Here is a 15,446-nt window from a genome sequence, read left to right as displayed (position 1 = left end):
GCATTAATTCGACTCGATTTCTTCTAAGTTCAAGAACGCGATACAACCGTTTTTATTTAATCATTATAGCATTTTCATGCGACATGTAAATGACTAGCAAGGTGATTTTTTAGGAAGCAGTTTGTCTATGAAAAAGGTATCTTTAAATAAATAAAACAGATAAACATTGATATATACCTTTTTGGTTAAACGTGAGATCTACATTTAAAGCAAGCCATAATGAAGATCCTGAACTTAGTACACTTCGGGATAGGTGAGTATTTTTATGAATGAAATGACTAACTTTTTTAAATTAATCGACAGATCTCGATTTTAAAGGAAACAGTGTCACCATTTTTTGCTTAAAGTCAAAATATCTATAAGTGATATGGACGTGAAAGAAAAAGAGCACATCAAGATTTAGAAAACGGTAATACTTTGAAAAAATTTAACATATACGAAACGAGTTCACATTAATAATTTGCGAACACGATAGTTGTTCCAAGAAACGATAATTTCAGAAGTTTCCCGTCGAATGCTTCTTTGCGTGATAAATGCGGGAAATAAGTTCTATACACCCAGGTCTTAGGATGGCTCCTTTAGTGTTTACATGAAATTGAAATAATGTGAAATTAGAATTATTGGAAAAAATTTGTGCAGTAGTAGGGTTGATCTGAAAAAAAAGACAAGTCTAAATTGTGTGTTTTTGTTTCACTTGTACACCTGTGGACATTTGCATAAGCCCTTTGTATATACAATATGCTGATACGGTATCTACGAAAATGCCGCCAACCATTGCTTATGTGAAACTTTCCGTCTAAGCAAGGAGCTGCCATTTAGTCAGGAGAACTAATTCGGAAATTAAGTTGTCACAAAAAGCTAGCCTATCTGGGCCGGCATAACCCGACGCCTGTTAATGGCGTCACCACTGCGTGTCGTCTTTTTTGCAGTAACAATGATTATCATCATAGGGATTGGATACTAACCACGTACCTTAAACAACGTGTGTAGGACCCTGTTTGATTGATGCTACACAGTAATCAATTGTGTGCTGATTAGTGAACCGAATTTCACTGAAAGATGTCAAAGGCCGCCGCTATCGTCGTCATTGCACACTTAACCGACATTATCATGGCTGCCACGAGCATTGTCGTACATGATAATGTTATTTAACTGTGTCATGAGAGCGAGAGTGGCGATGAGTTTCCGAATGCTATCATAACCGATAGAGAAGTGCTGCCGCCGTGTCCTTTTCCCACATTTGAGTGTGAAAACATCGGTTCAGGCATGAGAGCACAAGGGTTACTGGCACTCAGCTTGTCGTAAGCTTTCAATAGACACCTTGATCGACCCCCCAATATGGGCCCCTTTGTGGAAAAAAGAAACATCTATGAGTTCAAAAAAGAACATGTAGGACATATAAAACATACGAACATGTAGACAAACCCAGTTTCTACAACCTTAGCACATCTTAGCAAGTCTGTGTCCCATAAGAACACGAAAAATAAAAAAATGCGCCCCATTATCAAACAGACAGACCTGACTGGCGACCATAAACATATAGTGGAATAGTAGGTAGGGTAAGCCTCGTTGACCAATTTTATGTAATTCTTTTTTTGATTTGTATACCTGGGTGCATTTGTGAAGGACCTCTATAGAAATTCTCGGTGGGTGACATCAGGAGTATCCTATACGTACACCTCCATTTATAAAAGAAGATTCCATTTGGCCACTAAAACAAATTTGCCAAAATTTCCATAAAAGCTACCCCTGGCTCGTACGATGTCTGTTGCTGTGCGTTACGTCTCCTGTAGTAATAACAGTAACAATGTTGCTGGTAGTGATCACCATGATCGGACTATCAGCTGACAAATACTTACTCAAAGCGATTTGTCGCAGTTGTGGTAGAATTTGATGGTTGGACAACAATAATTCTACACGGATTAGCACCACCAAATTGTGAAGCAGGTTATGACGCATAGGACAATGCTCATGGATGTCATCACAATACTGCTGTCGAGCAACGGAGTCGGAATGAGGACACCGTCTACCAGCTAAAGAAGGAGACATGCTTGCTTACCTCTCTGTTTCCTGTAAGCATCCTCTTGCCAAAAACGGATACCAGTAAGCCAAAAAAACAAAGCCTAGATAAAGACTCGGAAGCAAAAGGTAACCTAAGTCAGTAGTTACATATGTTTGCACACTGATCTTCTACATATAAATCTTCTATAAAGGTGATTTCAACAACGGACTGCAGCAAGCAGGAAAAATAATTGTGAAAACCAGGTGCGGTTTGCTATCATACAGTAACGGCTTTAAGCGATTATATGTACCTTTTATTTCTTTATTTAATATTGCTATAAAACTAAGGAAACGTACATCTGGTGCGAGTTGTACTACGGAATACCGCTAAATCGTTGCTGAGCCCGCGCACTTCAGTGGTCGAAATATCATTTAACACTCTTGAAAGGACGAACAGGCCTGTTAATAATCACTCTGTCAATTTACTAGAATTAAACTACCTTGGCGAACCATTTCTAATACTGTAAACCACTTTCCAATTCCGCCTTGCAGTCCCAAAGTTAAACAATGTGAAATTCTGCGTGTTGAAGTATCAAGTACTCGTAATGCTGAGGCGCCTTTCGAAAACTGTATGCCAGTATTCATGACGTGACAACATCGATATATTTCATACATCGGCCAAGAAAAGAAGTTTTGTTTTCATCCGGCTTTCCAACTCACAAAACCCGCTGTGTGTGCTTTTCACTCTACAGATTAGCCGAACGCTGTGAAGTGGACTTACCAATGGAAGCTCTACGGAAGTTGAAAAAAAACGCGGAAAAGTATCCTGTTAGCCTTGCGAAAGGCCGCAGCGGGAAACATGACCAATCGCAGTAAAACGTTGAAGTTATCAAGCAATTAAAAATGTACGTGCCATCATAAATATGATTATTTATACAATAGAAAATGACTGTAATTGAACTCAAGAAGGCCTTCAACAACATGTTAATTCTGTGCGATACTCACCTTTTACGGTCTACGGTGCAGTTCTTCCCTTACTTTATCGTAGGCAAGTAGCAAGTACTATGATTTTGAAAACTCCACAAGAAGCGGCGAGATCAGAAACTATAAAAAGATAAAACTGATTTTTTTTTATATACTTTACAGGTCTGATATTTCGTAGATAAAGACGTAAGAGGGTTACGCAAGAATGTGCTGAACTCCAGTAAATGCAACGAATGAATATTAATAAAATAGCAGAATATTCATCCCCATTGAATCCTTCTGTGTCTGCAATTCGTAATTACTTCCATTTTTGACTTCTGGGAAGCCCAGGATAATAGCATTAAAATTTCGTTACTCCACAGTGCAACATGCAACTGATTGTACGATTGCTAAGGTGGCTTAAAGCCTCGCCAACAAAGAAAATAAAAAATGACTCGACCATATTTAGTTAGGTTAGACACCCATGCCAAAATGGCGGAACACGATCGTCTGTGTCTGTTCAGTAAATACAATTAATTCGCTTTCACTAATTTTTTGCATAGCTGTAGCTACTACCTTAATAAATTAAGACATTTTCTATCTGGACATATTTTTTTTTATTCTGTCATTATAGTCATATAATTATTATACAGTATGCTAGCAATCGGCATGCTATCTCACACGCATTGTCTCCCACTGTTACTGAATGTAATAGCGTTGGTGTGTCGGTACCTTATCATAGAAGAACTTAATAAATTATACAACGACTACAAAATACTAATGGTCCTTCGTTGCGTAACAGATTGGCATATCACGTACTCGAGCTTCGTTTAGCTTCTGTTTCATTTTCCCATTCAACTATTTAAGTACTATACTTCATTTTGGCAGGTTTTCGTGTGCACTGAAAATTGCTATGTTACATAAAATAGTCTACCTTTGAGGATGATTCTTTTCCAAAAATACTTCAGACTATACAAGCACTCTAAGAACACGTTTTTTAGCCACGTGACCTTGGTATAGAGGCTGTTTGATGCACAGAAAATATGGCCACTTGAAAGCGGTTAGCGGTTTTGTAGTGGCACACATTTCAAAACAGATAGTATCAGAGCAACACTATACGTTGCTGTTTTATGCGCCTAGTGTTATAACCATTGTCTTCCTTTATGGCTTGGAAGGCTACTTTAGCGTTTGCTGCACAGTGTTTATATGTTTCTTAGTTTTTTGGTCTTCAAATAATACGTGTCGAATACAACAGGTAATCAACATTTATAGCTATGTAGCATTACTATGAAGAATACGCTATCGAACAGCCGTACATGGAAGAAATCAATACAGCTTTGAATATAGAGAAGATTTGTTCATGAAACTCCAGCAAAATGGTGATTCTTCACTCAGTCATTCATTAAATCAAGACATTATACATACATTTTCATACAGTCTTCAGCAACCTTCTGAACAGTTTTCACTTGGCAAGCGTAAGCAATAATATTTGCTTGCCTGAGCTCATTAAGACCTTTCTTAGCGGATAGTTCGTAAACGCCCTTGCACTAAAGAACACGTGCGGTGCTACAGTATCATAGCGGAAGCACGAGGACAGACCTTCACGCCAAGACCCCACCGGAACCTAAATACGTATTAATCAGAGCTCTCATTTAGAGTTTATCTCCGTTGACGGCACATGCATATAATGTAGCAGCCTTGGAAATCCAATGGTCGAATAATATCGTATAAAATCCTTTTAATAAGTTTAAATAAAAAAAAATTAAATTAGATTTTAACTTGATCTTATGTAATTTGTAAGTCTTAGACGAAACCATCACAGCTCTCTGCACAATACTCATTCTAACTATCATTCACAACCTTTGAAAACACCCGCATCATTATCATCAGTGTATAATATAAACATTTACATTATAGCTGCAGCTATTACCTTCATTAGTGAGGAAGTATGATACATTTTTGGCGTAAGTTCTGTAACTGCTGCAGCAACAGTGATATTTGGTGATAGTTAACAAGGTTTTGCGATTCGTTCCAGAATCACTCGGATTATAAATTCTTCTGCTTTTTATTAGCCTCTTCATGATTTCTGAGTCAGAGACTGATAAGCAAATCCGATATTTGCCTCGGCGGTTTCTTGGGGGGAGGCATGCTTCTACGTTCTCTTGAAGTTAGCCGTGTAGTATTAACTGTGTTACCGCCGCCATGTACGTGTTGTGGAAGATGCTCTGTGAGGGTTTGATTGTCAGCACCTTATATCTACGAAAGCGGATTTTGGTTGGTCTTGCTATAAATATGTCTAGGTTTGGAGCAGACGAGGTGTCGAAGTGCGTACAGAAGCCCTTTGCGGAATTGGAAGTAGCAAAGTACGTCGAATAGGATGAGCAAGATGAATGTTAACAGTACTGCCAGTGCAATAATCACAGGTGTACTAATGATATGTGTGACGTTTCTAGCGCCATTATCACCGTTGTTAGGATAGGGCCCGATCATTCCTGGCGCTGGACCTGTGCGGAATACCAACTCGGCTGGCTCTCCGTAACCCAGCTCGTTATGTGCCTCGACCCGGACCCGGTAGAACATTTCTGGCCGGAGATCAAGAAGGTCCTTTGAAACCATACTTGCCCATGAGGTTACATGTTCACTTCGTCTTCGTCCTGTGTCTCTAAATTCAGTCGCGGAAACCTGCTCCACGAGTTGGTAGGACACAAGAAAGTGGTCTATCGGTTTCCCGTTACTAAGGGGCATAGTCCATTCGATATGCACACGACTGGGGTGCACGTCCGCATGGGGAGGACTAATAAATATCGGTGGGTCAGGGACTGCTTCGACCGTTGTATCAATCTGCAGCGGCTCGGAATGTGGTCCTTCGCCGACTTCGGAACGAGCGCTGAACGTGAAGAAATATTTTGTGCGTGGAATAAGTTGAGTGATCTTCCGAGGTTCGCCAATCATCTCAGCGAATTGCTCGATCTTGGCTTCATTTAGACTTTGGCCCTCACGCCAGTACTTAGTCAGGTACTGAAGGATAGGCATGCCGCCGTTATCCACAAGCCGATTAAATTCGAACGTAACGGTTGTCGCAGTCACTCGGAGGACTTTTGGTTGGCTTGGCGCGTTTGGTCGGCGGGCTTCGCGAATTGTGAAAACTAAACTACGTTCTCCAAGATTGTTTAATGCTACACACACAAAGTCTTGGCTAAAACGAGGAGCTTGGTCGGTGACGGTGAGCACAGACATGCCAACGCTGTTATCCACTGAGTATAGCATTTTATCGTTGAGCAAATTTCCATGCAAATCCTTCCATTGAACGGTGGCGTTTGGAATAGCCTGAATATGGCACGTCAGCATTGCCGGCCGACTGCCCCACGTAAATACAGGGTTTTTTTTTGCCGTTAAAAGCGGCGCATAATTAACGTCCAGTTTACCGGTTCGTTCCACACGATTCACACGGTTCTCAGCTGAACAGTAATATAAGCCGGAGTGATCTTGTCGCACCGGGAAGATAGTTGCGATGAGCGTTGTTACATAACCGGTGGTTAGGTTTTTCAAACTAATAACGCCGCCTCCGTCGTCATTGCTGTGGCCTAGAGAAATAAGTGCCTGTTCTTTGCGAATGTGAACTTCCGGTATAGGTTTGCCTTCAGCCTGACACTCCAGAGCCACCTCACCGTCCTCGTTGACAGTTTTGTTCTGAAACTCAATTATCTTTGATGGGATGATTACTTCGACTTGCGTGTCTCGCACGGCCTTTCCTCCTGCGTTAACCGCATGACATGTATATACGCCTTCATATTCTCTTGATGTCTGAATAAACTCCAGTATGCAACTTTGCGGTGTAACTCGAAAACCGCCTACATCGGATAAGTTTCGGCCCTTAAAATCTGTCCAGTAGCAAAGAGGTGGCGGAATCCCAGTCGCAGCACAAACAGCCATTCCTGAGCTTCCTTCAATAATATCGGTTACGTTTTTCAGTTCAATGATGTTTGGTGGGGTAATCACATTGACAGTTATAAACTCTCTCTTGATTTTTCCCGTTGCTTCAACCATGGCCGTTACTCGATATCGGCCGGCATCGGTAGCCATGACGTGGCGAATATTTAGGCTACTTCCTACGATAGTGAACCTCTCCGAGGAAAGTTGAATACCTCTCTGGTTATCCCACAGTACGCGCGGCACAGGATTTCCATGAACTTGACAACGAACGGTACCTTTCAGAATAAAATGGGAGAAAATACAAGTGTTAAATTCTTATTAAATATCGAATTTTAAATTTAATAAGATGTGTCGGAATTCAAAAAATGATACCACTTAATCGTCTCCCTTCCGCTTTCCATCGCCATTTAAGCGTTTTTCCTTTCTTATATTTACCGTGCACAATTCACTCAAAATTTCTTTTGAAAACACCACTTACTGGCCGAAAGTCATTTCTACACGACGTTTTTGTCGTGCCTGTTCCCTGCTGGTTGCTAGTTATACCTTACTGACTATGTACAAACTATAGCCATCAACGTCTTGCTTTTTTTATCTTCGTAGCCAGATTGTGTGGTATGACCGGAACACGATCACAATTCTCCGACGTCATCGCTTTTAACTCTAGTGAAATATATGTTATGTATTTCATTGCTGGTGAATGTGAATAGGCGTTGTGCACCACTACATTTGTAAGTTAGAGAGAATTGGACCTGCATCCTGGGGGCGAATGAACCTGGGAGGGATAAACCTGGGAGGGTTTGCCTGGCTGCCGTTTTGTGTAGGACTGGACTTCGTGGCAATAATACGGTTTCAGAATAGCCTATGTAAGATGGTAACACGCTTCTCCGATCTCGGTAGTACAGGTTGCTTCAGGCACCGTTAAACGTCTCACGACGGACCATTCGACCATTACATCTATAACCTATGTTAAGAGAGTCTCACTGGATAAATGGCAAACTGAATAACTCTGACTAGTGTGCATTTTAGGGAAACTGTTCTTTTGAAGGATCCCTTAGAGTTCACACGAACAGCCATGTTGGTACTAGAAGTGCGAGTCGACCCTATTATAAGCTCTTACGTTAGGTATTTGCATTAATTTTGAGTGATCATTTATTTTAATTGACACGTCAAGCATGTTATTGTCAGGTGTTTTTAATACATTTTGAAGTATAAACGTTTTTCAATGTTACCTGCATATGTTTTTGGAGAAAGCGAATACAAACAGAAATCAGTAAGGCCAATAACACTGAGTGAAGAAGCGTGCTGCTATAGCTGCTTTCCGGCTGCTTTCAGACTCTTGTCATAAACCTGTTATATGTATATATTTTTCGGATATTGGCCTTATCAGCAACAGCTCTGGCTAGAACTACCTTTTTGAATTATATGACCTACTTTGCTTCTCTGTGGTGACAAACACACAAGTCATGAATGAGATGAACTTACCAACCTTAGGAAAAAAAATGCGTTTATCATGAGACTCTTCCATCAAAATAAAAAACTTCTACCAGATCAGAAAGAATAAGTTACGGCTTCGACGAAAAATACTTTTAAAGGTTTTGTTTTTAAAACAAATGCTTAAAAATGAGATTGGAAGAAAAGACAATAATCGGTCAAAGGTAGTACAACTCCCTAATAAATAAAACTCTCTCAATAGCTAGTACTTCGGGCTTCGACGGGTGCAACGTAAACTTTGCTACAATAATTAAATTAAAAAAATTGACGCAAAAGTCAAATAAATGATGCAAAAAAATTCAAACGGATCCTTAGCTCCCGACCTAGTGTAATACATGATATCATTTTGTGAGCATTTGTAATTCGATGTTCCGATATACCGATGATGAATACCTCTGGCACAGCGACATCTATCTTATCCTAATCTTGGCTTCAACTAAGTTCGTCATAGATGGCTCAACGAGATACGTTACCATCACGTCCGAGGACTAGATCTTGGGTAGTTGGACAGTTGTCAAAGGTGATGTCATGGAAAAAACTGATTTTCACAGGCACTTGCAGCGAAGATGTTCCTCCGTAAAGGGCCTTGCACGTGTACCGGCCTGAGTTTTCAGGTGTCGGTGAGTCGAAGTTTAGTGCCAGTCCATTTTCCGATTCAAACGCGTATATCGTTGCAGTGTTATTACGAGTGATTTCGAGACCCTATGGTGACGTCAGAAGTGAGAATTTCAATCAATTTTCATGCTTCGTAAATGGGTGTGTTTAGGAAAGTTTGTGGGCAGTCATTTTTTGAAAGTGAGCGTAAGATATTTCGCTTTTTTACTCCACATATATTTCGCCTAGCTGGCCTGATGGCGTTTCGGAGTTCCGCAGAGTATCGAACTAAACTCAACCAGAATGAGCTTAAGAACTACGCTGTCAGATATGACGCTCATTTACAATTAGGAGAGACAGACATTCCGTTAGACAAAAAAAGATAAGTTTATGGGTGACATAAGTTCTGCTTTAATTGCCAATATCGTGTATATATAAAGGGCTGTATAAACCATTTGAACGACGCTAGACCTGAGGACTAATCCATTTGAAATCAGAGTATCGTCCATTTCCAGAGCCTTTGTTGCAAAACACGGCGAAAATCGCACCTGCTGGCTGATTTTGTATCGGTTGATCGGGTGACAGATATAATCCTTCTGGAGGAAATTCCGCTTCGTCATACTATTATCAACAAAAACAACACCATATTAATGTTTATTAATTGATGCATTCTCACACATAAACGACGGATAGTTCATCTTCGCGTGAAATGTCAACATCTATATTTCACTGGAATATTGAATATCTTAGAGATAATTGCATATCTAGTTTTTTTTAGTAAGTCTTCCTGGAATATGCCTAACCTGACCCCTTGCAAAATAGTCAGTCAATATAAATGAAACGGCGGTAATTAGAGCTATTATCGGTCGGCGAGGCCACATTGCCAGGCGGCGCGAGCTGTTCAGAAGTCGTTTACACACTGCCACCCGAAATACCTGAAAGGACAATGGAAATCAACGGGATACGTTATTATATGGCTTTTGATAACGTCCCATATTCAATCAGTACTATACTAGATGTCGACAGGTCAATATTTGGCGTGTACATCTTCACTCCTCTACAGAGTCGCTGTTACGTTGATACGAGCAGGTCGAGAAAGCAAACATTTTTGCCCACATTATTTACGAGCACAACGATTATACCTTCTTTCTTGGTCTTTCCGGTTTTCATCCAACCAAATATCGGGGGAAAGGAGCACTGCGCATCTAAACACGAACTCATAGCCTCATGATACATAATAATGGGCCAGCAATCTGGAGACACATCAGTGTCAAAAATACTCATAGCTGGAAAGCTGTTGACCGCTATTGTGGAAAAACGCCGCCTCTGAGAAATAGTGCAACTCAGACAGCTTTATTACATGCCCTAGCCGCAGATGAATTCTTAAGGATATATAGAATACTTGCGGCTATACATGATCTTAGGCCTTTTAAACCGGTCAGTGACCTTGGAATAGTTTCGGGAAGGACGGCAGGCAGACAGGCAGACAGACATGCTCTCACTAAAAATGTGCATTATCCACAGCCGGACAGATGCTGCCCCTATTAACACCATTGACAGATGTTTAATTTTGATACTGGCTCTTTCGAAATCGTGCGGACACCGCTACGTACATCGACATACATAAATAGCACAAAAGGCAATACATTCGTAACGAATAGTAATAAGACTGTTATATACACGGACAGCCAGCAGAAGTTTAGACCAGTGTATAGCTATTACGGGACTTAGAACTTTGCATCTTCTTGTACTATAATCGCCGCTGTAGACTGATTTAACCATAATAGCCAACAATGCATTAGGCTGTTTACAACACGTTGGAGGACATTCTCTACTACCTTTTCTACATATTCTACCCGCAGCTTTACTGTGTAGTAGTGCTAAAATGTTATTTCTGTCGTCATCTGTGGTATCACCCCAATGATGGCAGTGATGATGACTTCTCTTATAAGAGACAACACTGCAGACGTATATATGTTACCTTAGGTCAATATTAGTGAAACAAGTCTTATATTCGAAGAATTATAAGAAATATGTACAATGAGTCACCAATGCTTATAAGCATTGATTGATGGAAGTAGTATATCAGTTAGCACGCTATGTTTTTTTGTCTGCATGCATATGAGATGCATATGTCTTAACAAGAAATATCAGATGTCCCGCAGTTGGGTTACTAACGATAAACTACCGCTGCATTAAAATTCCGATTTTAGTTTCTTGCTCTTTACCCCATTGGTCGGAAACATCTACGGCAATTAGCATTGCCAGTGACTCTAGCTGTTCTTCCCAGTTACGATTGTCATTGCAGCTATTTTATTGTATAGCATTGTATTGAGTGCCTCCGCTTCGGTTCACTTCCGTAGTTTCTTCGGATATTAAGTTACAGCATCGGCACAGTAATAGCTATATTACCATTTTGCTATTCAGAAGGAGTAACTCTATTGATTACCTCCGTTGCTAATCGGAATGCTTTGTCCTGGTGCAGGCCTCGGTGTAGCTGTCTAACATTGCTTTAGCTTAGCGTACTGACAGTATGCAACTGGCACATAGAGTCGCATATTGTCTGTAGTGTTTGAGCGGTAAAGGTTTTTTTGGCCTACCTTTAGGTGCCTGAAGTGCTATGTCACACCTTTTGGCTGCTGGGGCTCTTAAGACACTGAGACTGGAGGAAGGAGCCATGAGCCTCAGCTTCTTCGTACCTTCCACCAAATGGGCAATGACAGGTGGAGGCAGTTCGGCTTACCTAATGTTGCGTGCAGCAATGCAGCAGCAGCAGCAGCTGCAGTAGCAGAGCTTTCCGGGCATATCACACGACACGGACAAAGGGAACGCTAGGCCAAACACCACAATCTCAGGCAGAGAACAGCAATGGAATTGCCATTCGAATAGCCGGTTATGTTAAACCGACTTCTGAAGGCCAACATTCTTTGCTCCACTAGTAACTTACAATATAGAACTGTAGGTGAATCGTTTTATTATTGCATAAGAAGATTGTGAAACTTTTAGAAATATTATAGCAAAAAAGCTCCGCAGCTGATCGTCGTGATTTTCTTACTACTACTCTTATAGTTGATCAAAAGAAAGGACACGGCACGAAATCAAAGCAGGTAAATTGCTACTAAAGATAACCATAACTTGAGAGACTGACTGAAGTGACCAATCAAACTATACGTTTCCTAGAAAAACGAAAGTTATCAGAATTTATCTGTATATATGTCGATGATATGCATATATTGTCGGTACACCCACGTAACATGAGAGTATCCTATAGTTTCAGAATTTTTCGATACGCAATTACAATAGGACAGATTCGAAAAATGGCAAATGCAAAGCAAGATTTAGTTGGAAATAAACACCGATGGCACAATGTTCAGAAAAATAATTATCCCAACCGAAAAAATAGTTCAGCTATCAGATACTAGAGAGCTATGCCTACGAATTTGGTACTTGAATATTTGACAAAGCTCGTAGCCAAATGCTTAATGAAACGTAAAACAGATCAAAGACAGTAGCATAATCGGCGCTAGCATGCAATTCAACGGGAAACTTCCCCGATAGGTGGCGTTATCAAGTGGAATTGGTTATACCGCTATTCGGAAAGAAGGCAAAAATTATTTTTAAAACAAGTTTTTAAGACAAGTTTAAAACAAGTTTTTTTTAAACAAAATTTTTAAGACGGTTAACTATACTTAAAGTGAAGTTTTAAAAGCCTCTGCTAATCCTGTAGCGCTGTTGACGTAATACTGCGTTTAGACTACAATCAGTTGTTGATTATAGTTGGCTATCGATCTATATCGTCGTACACATGTTCACAAATATTAAGTGCTGGTAGAAAGATACTGTTTGCTCTCTTCATTCAGCCAGTCTTGAAACGCGTAGATCTAAAAAAATGTGTTGTCACACAAAAGCAAATGGCAGCCTTCATCCATCACCATATTAATAATATTTCTATAATTATTACTTTAAAAGAATTCAATGAAGCGGGATAGTCTGTCACAAAGAGGAGCCGTGCGGTTCCGATTAGTCGCACCATAGTACCTATAGTATTGACGCGCAGTGACTAGGGGTAGCAGTCGTGAAGCTTCAAAGTCTTCCGTTCGTTTGTTAATTCGTGACGGAATTGAAAAAGGAAAACATCTTTTTTTTCCCGGCAGCAGCTTTCGTTAGAAGGCAGCTGATTTTCATTCGGTTTTTATTCTCACCATTAAGCGGGTGAAAAAAAAAAACGTAGAAGTAGAAGATAAACGAGGAGTTGAAGAAAGCTGAAAATATGAATTGTGGAAGGGGTATGGAAAAAAATGAATAAGAACTTAGAAGCAACAGCTTTTATCATTACCAACTTTTCATTGTCGCGAAAAAAAAACTCGGCCACTCGAGTCATATAATTCGTGCTTTGACAGCAAAAGCTCCGACGAATTCAGTTTTCATTTTTGGCCCAACACAGTTCTCGAGCCGTACTGGTATTATTAATATATCACCACCGGACGTATAAGTACTACCAAAAAAATGACTCCGTGAAGTAATGAAAAAGCTATTGTGATTCATTCAGTCGTATGGAAATGCTGTGGTTGATTGATGAACATGCCACCACCACCGCCATTGCAGCTGTCGACATCTTCGTGAGCTCACACGATGACGGCATGATTGACGACACCCGAAGACGGGTGCTTAGGTGTGCGGGAAGTGGGGGGCGGCAAAAAAGAGGAGGTGGGGCCAAGCGGTGAACACACATTTACCGTTAACGGTAATAACATCATGATAATACACATTTCCACTATTAGTAGATGTAGATGCTACTGTGGCTGCAGCTAGTGATGATGATGATGATCATGGCCTTTCTGATGGAAAGAAGGAACTAAATATAAGCATACTATAAAATACAAACCGATAAGATCAACGCTGAGCGAGAGAGAGGAAGCATTTACAAAACTGCTGACTGCGATTTGACTTTGACCGCGCAACATAAAATGTGGGAGTGAACATCGTTCGCGGGACTGACGTTCGAAGAACTGACACAAAGAGGAAACGCCAGAAATCATAAAAGAAAAATCAACGTAACACTTTCCTACTAGCGCATAGCTATCTTCCACAAATGGAAACATTCATTGATAAGCATAAAGTTTCGACGGCGATAGGCTTTGGCCCGAAACTGCTGGGTATCGTATCCATAAAGAAATACCTCGATGAGATATCGAAACACACACCCATAAACTTTATTTGGCGCAAAAGGTCTACTGAAAAGAGAAGGTAGGGAACCTAGACTCAAAAATAAAAGAGATGACGGCAACAACAACAACAACGATTTAGTGTAGTCCACCTTTAAATTAACATACATTGTTTTGAGTTGTTGCTGATCGTCACATTTCAAGATCAATCTAGATGAAGAAAAATAAATACTAGCAAAGAAGCTAGTATTTATTTTTACACCAACCATGTTAAACGTCTTGTATTTGATCTTATACTTCCTATAATCCATTAATCATCAATGTTCATTATTTTTGTGAGTCTATTTATTGAGAGCCTGCGGTAAGCTCGTTTTAGTCTGCTAGTTGTATACAAACGAATACGCCGAAGATAAACATATGAAGATATATCGATGACTAATTGGTAAAGGTTACTTTTAGCTTGTATTAGTTCACTCATTTTCAATCATTAATCAAATTTAGTTATGGTAGAGATAAATCCATTGCAACTTGCCAAACCCAATTCAACCATTGCCCATGGCCCGACTGACCCACCTTTTTCTGTTTGTTTATACTGATAGCATAGAGAACGGTCCACTGAACTGGTTTACGAACTCGTAAAAGTGCTACATCTTCGATGATCCTGTATGCATAATGTCGTCGGTATACGAAATAGGTCATAACGGTCTAAACATAAAGCCGTGTATCCTTATTCTATTATATCTGTCTGTCAGAGTATCTGTTTACGCTCTGACTTTTATGTGCTATAATTATCAAGGCTCAAATCTCTGTTTCAGATGAACTAAAAGCCACTGCCTCTGGGTTATCATCGAGCGGCTGATAACTGCTCTCGATTGAATGACTGGCCCAACAAATGAGAAGTCAAAAGGAAATATAAGCAATGTTAACATCGTCCAATAGAGTCAAACCGATCATAGACAGTAGACACATGATAATCCTAACGACCATGATAAAAAATTGAATCAGAATTTGTGCGCATGTCGATAAGTACTTTCTACGTAAAGACGCAACGAGCTATCATTGCTTTTTATTATAAAGAATTCGGCAATAGCCGGTAGACCGCTACGTCAATAGGAGGCGTCTGCCGTTACGTAATATACACAAATAAAATGGTGCAACGCTAATAATTACTGCTTCCTATTCTTACTTAGCATTGGCCGCTAAAATGATTAGAAAAATATCGAAATTCAGCCATTTAGATATATTTTACTACACGGGAGCCGCGCATCGAAGTTTCAATAAACGTACTACTAGTGTCGA

General features: G+C 40.1%; 2 protein-coding genes across 5 annotated transcripts in view; one reads left to right on the top strand and one right to left on the bottom strand.

The window, feature by feature from the left end:
* LOC111270085 (dCTP pyrophosphatase 1) overlaps window positions 1-3,570 on the top strand; it is an 18,064-nt gene extending 14,494 nt beyond the window's left edge. Inside the window, exons 5-6 of the mRNA XM_022850111.2 lie at window positions 2,754-2,906; window positions 3,148-3,570. Of these exons, the coding sequence (XP_022705846.1) occupies window positions 2,754-2,877 (124 nt within the window). The 3' untranslated portion in view covers window positions 2,878-2,906; window positions 3,148-3,570. The remainder of the gene's footprint in view (window positions 1-2,753; window positions 2,907-3,147) is intronic.
* A 125-nt stretch (window positions 3,571-3,695) lies between these two features.
* The window catches only part of LOC111270033 (fasciclin-2), a 44,032-nt gene continuing 32,281 nt past the window's right edge, over window positions 3,696-15,446 (bottom strand). For 3 of the 4 annotated variants that reach the window (XM_022850032.2, XM_022850037.2, XM_086972339.1), the window contains 4 exons: window positions 9,786-9,917; window positions 9,454-9,603; window positions 8,862-9,090; window positions 3,696-7,172 (listed from right to left, as the gene is read on the bottom strand). In XM_022850032.2, the coding sequence (XP_022705767.1) occupies window positions 5,221-7,172; window positions 8,862-9,090; window positions 9,454-9,603; window positions 9,786-9,863 (2,409 nt within the window). In that variant the 5' untranslated portion in view covers window positions 9,864-9,917 and the 3' untranslated portion in view covers window positions 3,696-5,220. The remainder of the gene's footprint in view (window positions 7,173-8,861; window positions 9,091-9,453; window positions 9,604-9,785; window positions 9,918-15,446) is intronic. The other variant, XR_015314822.1, reaches the window with a different exon arrangement.

This window comes from Varroa jacobsoni, unplaced genomic scaffold (genome assembly GCF_002532875.2).
Source record: "Varroa jacobsoni isolate VJ856 unplaced genomic scaffold, vjacob_1.0 scaffold_155, whole genome shotgun sequence".
NCBI classification, from domain to species: Eukaryota; Metazoa; Arthropoda; class Arachnida; order Mesostigmata; family Varroidae; genus Varroa; species Varroa jacobsoni.
Note: the sequence above shows the minus strand (reverse complement) of the source record. Positions and strands in the feature narration are given on the sequence as shown.